Consider the following 11,400-nt stretch of genomic DNA (forward strand, 5'->3'; position numbering starts at 1 on the left):
GTGGAAAAAATAGAAAAAACACAATAGGATCTGATCACTTTACCTTGATGCTTGATGGTGCTAAATTGAATAGAGGGAAACTCTTGATTGTAGATATTTTTTACTATTGTCAATATATGTACTAGTACTTGCTTTGATATGTTTATTGAAATAGCATCTATGTACTAGTGGTATGCGCACCAACATTTAGTGGCATGGATATTGGCAACTATATCCGTAGTGCTTATTTGACAATTATATCGGTCTATATACTCATGCCACAAAGTTTTTTGAAAATGTGTTAGAATTTCCTTCATCTCATATAATGGGAGACTTTAACTGCTAAGAGCCTATGGAAAGTAAACTCAAAGGAACCAATAAATGTGCATTAGAACACAAGATTTATGCTAGAATCCTTAGAGCAACCCCATGGTTGTATTATCGGGTAAAAATCTCATTTTTCCACATGAACTCCTTCCTGATAATCTTTAAGATCTACAAATTCTCTCTTATTCAATGTAAACTCCACGTTAGAAAAAAAACACATGTTAAAAAAGTTAGTGATTTAAAATGATTTCAGTAGTTTCAAAGGTTTCAAAAAAGCTTACAAAGTGCCACAATTTATCAAAAGAATCTAACTTCATGTTGGTTACATGAATTGAAAAGATACAAACAAGTGCACTTGAAGACATTTTGTTTTCCTTAATAATCATTTCCACAACCAACCAATTTTTAAAAATAATGGTGCTCTCTATGATAGTTTTTGTATTGTTTTTGAAAATAAAAGGATAATCATGGAATAAGTATAGGTTTTTAGTGTTTCTTAAAATCATTTCTTAAACCAACCAATTATTTTTAAAAATAATGGTGCTTTGTATGTAGTTCATATGTTGTTGTTGAAAATAAAAAGGGTAGTTATGGAATGGCTGTAAACCTCTTTAGTAGGGTTCTGTAATCCATTCCAAGTTGAGTTTAAATGTAGCCAAAAGTGGCATGAATGGGCACCAACAAGGTGCTACCTACATTGAAGCTACAAGAATAACACTAAAGCTAGCAATGATTTGCCACATAGGTAGGCAATGGTTTTATGAGTTTGCAACTATAGTGTATGAGCAACATGCATTGCCATGTAAGGTGGAAACAGACAATTCAAAAATTAGCTTCTAGGTATTTTGAGTAATAAGGAAGAGACACTAGTAGAATTGAGCACCAGTGTATGTTGCACCAAATTGCCAATATGTAGGTATTGCATTGTAGGAGATAAGGTTCCTTCCATCACTTGTGACTATACGAAATGAAATTGATTGTCCCACTAGTTTGGCCCCAATTTGCCAATTTTGACCCCAATTTCGTGTCATTGGCATCCACCCAGTCCGTGTTCCCTTTATGTAGACAGCTTGAACATCCCCAGCCCCACCCACGTTGAATATCATCACCAAGTTGAAGTTGGGGTTCCCATTCATTGTGAATTTGATTCCACCTTTCTTTGTACATGGGACCCTGCACCATCAAAACCCAACACCAACAATGCATCAGATGACAAATTACTAGGTTTGACCTATCCCCTAGGTTCTATAACTAGTCTATTTATCTCACGATCTGTAACACCAACAATGCATCAGATGACAAATTACTAGGTTTGACCTATCCCCTAGGTTCTATAACTAGTCTATTTATCTCACGATCTGTAACTCCAAAGCCATATTGCATGTTGCTAATTTCTCATTTACAAACTTCATTGAATTGAAGAATGCTTATCCTAGTGACATGAATATATGAATCAATTATCAAAGGATGTTTTAGAATGCACGTTCTATTCGTCTTATTGTATCACGTGTAAATCCAGTTATTCGATACGGCCTCCCAAATATTGGCTGTCCCGATAGCTATCAGTACCTTAGAATATAGTACTAAGATTATTGTGCACAAGAATTATGCTGGGAAGATCCCAAGGCCATACCGTCTGTACAGGACCGGCACTATACCAGCCTGGTATTGAGCAATTTGCGTGAATGCGGGTTGCGCCATATCGAAATGATTTCTGGGCGGGTTGCACCAACCTCCAGCGTTGGTTGGATGAGCCCAATTTGGAGGACAGAAGTTAGTAGCAGTCACGATGATGGATGGATTTCCAGGCAAGCACCACTGTGGCTGGTTGTAGCACTTGATCTCGTAGCATGCACCGCAACTCAAGCCGTAATTGAATAAGGTGGTACTGAGCGCTACCGTGTTGGTGCCATAGCCATTGTTGTAAAGGTTTCCATATCCACAAGCACCACCTGCAAAGTCGCCAACATTCATTAAGAAGGCATGATCACCGAAGCACTATCCAAGTGGTAACATTACCTTATGGCCTGCCCTCTGATTTGCATAAGCAAATCACCTCTGCAAATGGAGCCGAGTAATATCGCCGCATTAGAGTAAAGGTTTACCATCTACATAGGTGTGCTCTAGGTTATAATAGAAATGAATTGACGCCAATCACTGTGAGTATTTGCTTATTTTTTAAGGTTATGGACATTTCTCCTTTCTCATCATTCTTCCCACACCTTAAAAACTTGTTGGGCACATTCGAAATAAGTTGCTTGACAAACATGGGACTTTGTTTCCAGGCTATGGACTTGCGTTAAGTACATTGCGAAGGGCTCTTAATCGAATAAAGGTATTTAACCTTATATCATTAGACTACGGCCATAGCATTCTCATCTATTTCATTTCTTGAAGCGGATTGGGATTCGCATGTTTGAAATGACTAGAAATGTTTATGTTCTTTAAAAAGTCTTGAGAATTCACAGTCATATTGGTTGCAGTAGAGGCTTATGGTTTTGGCAAGTGGCTTTTATGGTCCCAAAGGGTTTGGTTTATTTGTATGGTCACTCCTTGTGCGTGACAATGGGGCAAGTTCCTTGTTTTTCCTTTGAGAATGCATTAAGTTGTTGTATTAAAGTGAAATGAAGATGTTCAGAACGATATGGGTTTAGAGCCTTAGTCCATATGCAAAATATCTAAGGCATTGCAAAAGGAGAGAGAGAGAGAGAGGGTGTGAGTGTGCTACCCATAGTCCCGGAGGCGTCACTCCCTCCGTAAAAGGTCGCATGGGCTTCAGACCAGGCGGAGTAGGAGACTGCGCCACCCACACGAGGTCGCGGAGGCAGGCGGCGTTGAGGGAGCGCGCGCCTTTTCTTCGGAGGCGGCAGGGCCGGCTTCCTCGAACTCGCCCTCCGCTTAATCGACCTCAAATACGACGCTCGGCTTATCCTCTTCTTCGACAGCCGCGCATCCGCCCCTTCACCACTCATCGCGACCATCATCATCGATACAAGCAGGCACACCACCATCCCCACCAACACGGCTCTACTTACCGATTTCGAAGCCCTGTCATCATCATCATCATATCAGATTCATATACACATGATTATCACAGGAGAGAGAGAGAGAGAGAGAGAGAGAGAGAGAGATCATTGTCAGCAGGTTAACCTAATTCTTCTAGGTTATTCTCTCGCTACCACACATTATATCAGCGTCTTCACCTACACATTCTTAATTATCTTAACCCAACCAACCATTCTCAGTTACCTCACTATCGCACATAATCATGAACAGCTTACACCATCTTACTTTCTAGCTTCTCTACGTTACCTTCCCTATCGCAAATTATCTTACACATCCCGGGTTGCATCCCTACAATCGCGCAGTACTATATCAGCGGCTACATTAGCCTACTTCAATCCAGCTAATTATCTCGCTAGCCCCACATAATTATCATCAGCGATTTGACCTAGCCCTGAGCACATAACATTCCGCCATATTTCCTAACTCCTGTCAAGATTGATTCCTTGCTGCATTACATCTTCGCGAAGCTTGTCATTAAGAGGTCGCAGCAGAGCGTGCTTCAAGGTGTTACTCCGGGTGAGTCAGAAGGAAGACGAGACGAAAACTGGAGACATGGAGGCTCATGTGTTAGCGGGATCACGTAGTGTTGAACTCGGAAATAAGAGCTTCGATAATAAGAGCGACAGATGATGGATGTGGTTATAATATGAATATATGAGAGAGAGAGAGAGAGAGAGAGAGAGAGAAAGAGAGAGAGAGAGAGAGAGCAGGTTTCTTAGTGGGGAGGGCGTGCTCTCTTTGTGATGGTCACGATTCGTCCGAATAACTACTGCCAACGACAGCACGAGTATTTAACTGGTGAAGGGACCCGTGTGTGACACCTGGGGGCCATCATTCTTATCGATAGCCAACCGGCCTTACCTTTTTTTCTAGACCATTATATAAAAATTTGGGTCATAATATGGTTTGGTAACAACTAGCATCCTTAGTATTGATTTATTGACAATAAACCAATTGCTTGGGCGCCTCATGTTGGGAAATCTACCATATTTTTATACAGTCCAAGTCTTGGTGATTTAATGTGTTAATTTGTACTTCATATCATAAGTAGGGCCTTTTTGGTCTCCTAATAGCTAGCATCATTTATAGCTATATAACCAATTTAGTGACATTAAACCAATTGCCTAGTGCATCATGTGGGGAAATGCACTAAACTTGTATACATTCAATGGTCATTGATTTAATGTGTGCTGATTTGCACTCCATGTCATAAGCAATATTGCATGCATGACTAAACCAAACCAGCAACCAACACCCCCCTCCAAAAAAAATATAAATCCATTCTTTTCAATACTATGGTAACAATATAATAGATTGATTAACATACCTATATAAGATAAAAATACCATTTCTTATTTGCAAGGTTCTTCCTACCATCTCTCTCTCTCTCTCTCTCTCTCTCCCCAACAACTTGTATGAAGGGTTTGATAAAATTATAAATATTGAAAATTGGAAGGGAGCTTAGTAGACATCACTAAACATGGCTCCTTCCCCGATAAGGGATCACCATATAATTGGCCTTCTTATCCTAAAGCACATCAAGAACCACAAAGCCTTCAAGCAACTCACTAGAAGCTAGATATTGTATCTCATATCGTATATGTAAAATGTTCGTCAAATGAAGTGACTCTATCTTGTAATGTCACAAGAATTTCACAAAGGAATTCTATAAATCAAGTACTTAATCTAATGTCTCCAAAAAGATCAACAAATACAAAAGAATTTAAGATTTTTGAGAAAGTAATACAACATTAAAATTTTTAAGAAAGTAATAAAGCTAGTTGGAAACATGATAGATATCATATTAGCTGTTAGAATGTGTCATAATAGAGGTTAACATGATTAAATAGTATTAATGTATAGAGGCTTCTAGACTATGATATGAAGCTCAACACGGCATTTAGTATTATGAGTTGAACTAAAGGTCAAAGATACTATTCTTAAATCAAACCTATATGGTAGGTCTATCCTTTCAATTCTAAGGGCACTTTGATATCTTGTTTAGCATGTATAAAACAAAAGCCATGAACATCCCTAAACTCTTTGAAAGAGAGTGCTGATCCAAAAACACAAGATATTACAAGATTGTATGTATCCTATTGTAAGTACATAAAGATGGACATTTCAAATGGAAAGTAATTATTGGAGATGACATTGATTCATAGGATCTGTAAAAAAGAGTAGCATGTGTGTAGAAGGGATATTTCATCACAAAAATTTACTCACTCTACAAGACTTAGTCGGAAATACTTTAATCCAATACAAAAAGTACACTAGAGTAAAGCTTATTTAACAACACAAGATATTATAAAATTGTAAGTATATTATTACAAGTACATGAAGATGTACATTTGGAATGGAATGGAATTACGAGAGGTGATATTGCTTTAGATGTGTAAAATAGAAGGGTGTATGTATCTATTATCCAGCATGAGGAGAGAAGATATAGGAGGACTGGGTGTGCGGTAGGGGGAGGGGGGGGATAGGGGAGTGATGGAGATGTATGTGTAATATACAATTGATGTAAACCAATAAAGAAAAGTAAGATCAACTTGATAGACAAAACCCCATAACTAAGTTCAAATTATAGAAGTTACATATAAGAATAGGTATAAATAGTTTCTATTTGATACAATATCCTATTTCTATTGAGATGTTGAGCTCCACACGAGCTAGCATTCTCTATATACCTTGGTAATGTGGCAGGACTTTACCCACTGGTGCATTAGGTGATTGGCATGGAGGATATGCCCGTGATTCTATAGTTGGACTACATTCATGTAATTTATTCTTGGGTATGGACATTCATTTTGCCACCTTATCTATTAAAGTGAGTTCACACTTAGTGACCACATATACATATGTTACATAGTACTTTCATATTAGCCTTTTATCATGTTGTAGACTAAGTTATTTTTGTGGAAGCAAAAGAAGATTTAAGCCCTACTTCTCTGTATACTCAAGTCTCCATTGTATGTGTGCATGCTCTTGGTTGCTTCATCTCTTTGTCCTCTTATTTATTTTCATAATATTGAAGTCATCCCATGGTTGTCTAGAGCTCAATCAAAGGTTGAGGTGTATGTAGAATAGTAAAATAAAGTACTTGGACGATATACTATATGTACCAAACAAAATTAATCACCTCTAGATTTTGTGTGGTGGAACATGAAATACAAATTTAATTTACATTTGACGGTTGTTAAATAGAGAATCCTAGATTCAATGGTTATAGGTTGATTGCAAAAGGTAAGCATGCTGGCAGACTACTTACTCTTGATGTAGGTCTACTTGAAATGGATGTTACTATGTTTGCACAAGGTTCGAATATTATGATTGACATTGAAATTTGGCATAAGTGGAGTGGTCATATAAATGTGTAGCATATAAAAAGTATACAATCAAAACATATTGTGGATGGCTTACCAAAGTTTAGATTTGATGGGATGCATAAAGTACATCATCATGTTAATTTGAAAAGCAAGGCATGCATTTCTACATGTGAAGCATGTATATAAGAAGCCACTTAAATTGATACATTTTATATGTGGGGTCCTATAAAGACTACAATTATGAGTGGTTGTAAGTATTATGTCTCATCTATTAATGATCATACTTGAAAAGTATGGATTTATTTTATGTGTGAAAAAAGTGAGGTGTTCAGTCACTTTAGAAGCTTTAAGGCTTTAATTGAAAATGAGACCATGTTAATATTGAATAATTAAGGTCGAATAGAGGAGCAAATTACTTTTCCAAGGATTTTTTTGATTTTTTATAGAAAAATGATACTTGAGGTAATTTACATGTAGGTATACTTCACAACAAAATGAAGTTTTGAGCAAAAAAGCAAGCATATTATAGAGATGAAAGGGACTTGTACGTTGCCTCATTACTATTAGGCTAAAGTAGTTACTGTTGCTATATGCGTTTACGAACAAGACATCCACAATTACTTGGTGTGAGGAAGACACAAGAGGATATTAAGACACCTAATAGTGATTTGGGTCCACGTGTCTCAATCAAAGTAAGAAAATTCATGCATCAATTAATATAGATATCTATGTAGCACATCATTATTGCATACATGGCTATGTGATTAAAGAAAGGGCCAAAGAGAGTTTGCCATGTGTGTAAGAATATGGTATTCTTTTCCCCTCCTTCTTGGAGATAGTAGAGTCCACTTCATGATTCTCTTCTCTCTTTTAGCCGAAATCTCCAAAGTCTAACATGTTTTGGTAGTCCCAAAGTCCTTATTTACTTATAAAATATGATAAAGGACATGATAAAGATGTCATAAAGTTAATAATGAATTTTTTAAAAGTTGGGAACTTTTGGTGCCCAATATATTTTCATTAGTCTTCTTGATATTCCTTTTTAGTTCATTCACCTTTCTCAGTGAGCTTCTTTATCTACTCATTCACCTTTCTCGGTGAGCTTCTTTCTCTATGAATTCAATCTAAGTATGACATCCAAAAGGTGCCCTTCTCGTTTAGTAAACTCTTGCACTGTCTATAACCAAGGAGCGGATGAAAATTGGGAGCCCAAAACATTTTGAATAAACAATTGGGTTACCATGCTGCCCTCTTGCAAGGGCTCTCACAAGGTGAAAAGAAGAAAAAGAGAGGATATAAAACATCACTGGAAGGGACGTATCATTGCTTTCAAAATTACACATGAAGGCTGGCTTGTCAAAGTGCAACATATTTACATTGCCAAGGATATTATGCACTTGCCTCCAAATGAACGTGTTTTGCTAGCAGGCACATTGTAAGTCTTAAGTTGATAACATATGTGATATTTTTTTCATTTAGGTAAGTACTAATATCATTCTTGGTTGTAGATATATTTCCATCAACAAGTACTGAATGGAAACTTGTGGAGAGCTTGAGTGGAACTTTCAATGCGATCCATAAGGTGTTTGCAGACCATCAATTCTTTTAGTGAGAGAGGGGTTTTTATATATTATGCTTGGATAGTATGTGTTTCCCTCTAGAGAAGGTACATATAGACATATCGAGGATTTGCCATTGCCAAGTCTCTCATCTCTAAATTTGGAGATTCTTGATAAGGCAATGATGCATAGTTTTAAATTCAAAATATATCAATATATTCAAAACTCCATAAAAGCTGGAAGGATCTCAAGAAGAATACACTTGTCATGGTTTATACCCTTACATATCTTTGTGGTTTGCTTCAAAATAGAAAATTTACAAAGGACAAATGTATCTTGGCTAAGTAGAAATTTTGCAAAAGCAGAACTAGACAACATTATAGGAAGGCTTTGGAAATCTAAAGATTATGACCATAAGGGCGATACCATGAGGTGTATTGTATGCCCCCAATTCTTGTCTTTATGTTACAACATCACATGACAAACTCTTGCTTTGGGCTTCGCTTATAGGAGATACAAACTTAAACTAGGCATTTGGATTCCCTTGGATTTTGATATAGATTGTATGTCCTTCAAGCTTAAGGTGCAAGTTATAGCACATGAAGAAAAAAAGAAGGTAAATATCACTTCCAATTAGAGTTTTAAAGATGTAAGGGATACCTTGGAGCTGCTAGATAGTACATCCCCTGAATATAAGTTCAAAGTAAATGATAAAACAATTGGAAAAATAGTTGAATGATCTTTCTCTTTCATAAGTTGCTTGCCTCCTATGATTGTAAGCTCTGAGCCATAAATACGAAGACATTGATTACATTTACATAGGATAAAAAGCTTTTCATTGAATCAAGTTACAAAATTGAAGTGAAAATATACAACGATGCTTCTAGTTTTCGTTTGCATCTATTTGTCTTCTTTTGGCTTTGTAACTTCTTCGTCGTTTTCTACAAAGTTATCTGATCTCCTTACATTGGCTTTTCTCTTTGGTTGTTAAAAGAATTTGACTTGGATAGGGAGCCTCTTCTCTTTAGGGGCTGACGAGGAGATGGATGAGACTCCATAGGAGAAAGTGTTTCCAGATGACTTGCCCTTGCCCTTTCCTTTACCCTTGCTCTTAGTTGAGGATTTGTCTGGAGGGGAGTCGGGGCCAACTGGTATGATTTCCATATCTAAAATCAAGTCAATACATCACTCCCTTATCCACCATGTGTATGAATAAGGGTAATCTTGGCACTGTGAGAAAAAATGTAATAAGTTAGAAAAATCAAAGATGGGCTCCTAAAAAAACAAACAATGTGAAAAATATTTACATTAACCCCATCTATCTTGAGTATCTTTGAATCTATTATCTTGCAAACATTTGAAATCACTCTCCATCCACAAGAATGTGCAACACTTTGCAAGGGAACTTCTTGTTGGAGAAAGCTATATGGTTTTTGAGGATCAACAATATCCTCATATGTGGTGTCCAAAAAGATAGCCACGAGCTTGCCACCACGGTAAATGGAAACCAAAAAGCAAGCAATATTCTATTCAAAGCACATTTTTGTTTGGCCATGGATACCGCTAAGAGAGTTCATGAGGATAATTTCTCTAGTGAGAATATCAATATTATATATGAGGCTCCAATGTCCTCTGCAAAGTGAAATGTTAGTAAGAAATGAATACAACAAGAAAGTATACATTAAACCCTTTGCAAAATTACATACCTTTTGACACAAGGAAAAAAAATACGATAGTTTGTGATTGAATCAAATGTTTTGAAAGATATTTCTATGTTTGAACCAGATCTCGAAAATAATTCTATTGATAATAATGGATCGAGAATAAATATACTTTAAGAGATTTCTTGGTTGAGAGAAGTAACCAACGCCCTAAAATCAATAGCAAAAATAGAGTGTTATTTGCAATGAAAAACACTATCATTCCATACACTAAACATTTTGAGAGTTAAAATGCCTTATCTTATGTAACAAAAGACTATCAAATTAGACAATTAAATATCTTTTTTTACAAGCATGGATTTGTTCTCATGAGATATACCAAGATAGCCCTCTTCTGAAGAAGTGTAAGAGACATTCACAACCATTTTCCCCATATACATCCCCCATTCTCTTCAGATTGACAGGGCCAAGGACAATGATTTTCCTCTTGTAAACTTCATCCTCCAACTCTATAACCTCTTGTGGTTTTTCTTGTTGGATAGGAAGCACGGTCTTTGTTGGGTATAAATGTGTCACCTCCTCGATCACTAGCCTTTTTGATTTCCTAGATAATTTTTGCGGAACATTAAGGATCTCAAAGGATTTTTTATCAGTAGTGGGCAAGGGCCTCAATACCTTGTCGAACCTGTACATGATTCTGATGACCATACTAAATTCTTTGTTCATCAAAGCCACCCTATGAGCATGAGTAGCATCAATGTAAGCATCATTCAAAAAGTCAATAATGAGGTCTTCACCTACCTCTTGAAGACAAAGAATGGATGCAAGCTGCCATTTCTTTTGCATGCCAACTTCAGTGGACACGCTTGATAATCTATAAGGAATGTCCTTGACAACTCTCATAAAAGCTATCTTTGAATGTCATGAGGTGTGGCTCTTTTTACCTTCCTTATCTTATTAAAAATTTTCTAAATATAATAAAATCTAAACTTTCTCTTTCTCTTAGGCTTGGAAGGCTCTTCTCCATGAGCAGAAGAGGGTCCAAGTTGCTCTATTTCCTAAATAGGGGCTCTAGGGGAGTCAGGAAACTTGGTAGTTGTAGGAGAGGACCATCTAGCAAGTTCATAGGATTTGTTGTCAACAAAATGAAGCTTGCTATGGGTTGGAGAAGAGCACACAATCTCTGCACTAGATTGCTTTGATTGCATAGTAGGAGATTGAACAAAAACTAGGGGTAGTAGGGATATCAGGGGGGAAAGCTTGAGGATCCATTGATGGCATTGGCTCTTCCTCACTATCCTTGCTACCTATATACACCTTCCTTGCAGTTTGCTTTGTCTTGGCCATCACCCACCCAGAAATGACAAGTACACAAATCAGAAACTAAAAACACAAGGTAAGATCAGTGGAAGTGACAACAGATACGGCGCGAAGGGAAAGGAGTGCTAGATCGGATGCCATGCATTCATGCCATATTTT

At 37.1% G+C, this 11,400-nt stretch overlaps 1 protein-coding gene across 1 annotated transcript; it reads right to left on the reverse strand.

Moving 5' to 3' along the window:
- Window positions 1–790: 790 nt before the first annotated feature.
- Window positions 791–4,008, reverse strand: LOC148040009 (expansin-A4-like). The gene is made up of 4 exons (XM_087665983.1): window positions 3,828–4,008; window positions 3,035–3,354; window positions 1,940–2,258; window positions 791–1,479 (listed from the first exon to the last, which is right to left on the reverse strand). Exons 1-4 carry the CDS (start codon window positions 3,845–3,847, stop codon window positions 1,173–1,175), a joined length of 966 nt encoding a protein of 321 aa, XP_087522109.1. The 5' UTR covers window positions 3,848–4,008; the 3' UTR covers window positions 791–1,172.
- Between the last annotated feature and the right edge of the window lie 7,392 nt (window positions 4,009–11,400).

This window comes from Lygodium microphyllum, chromosome 2 (genome assembly GCF_053477565.2).
Source record: "Lygodium microphyllum isolate KBCC chromosome 2, Lygodium_microphyllum_v1.1.10, whole genome shotgun sequence".
NCBI lineage: Eukaryota > Viridiplantae > Streptophyta > Polypodiopsida > Schizaeales > Lygodiaceae > Lygodium > Lygodium microphyllum.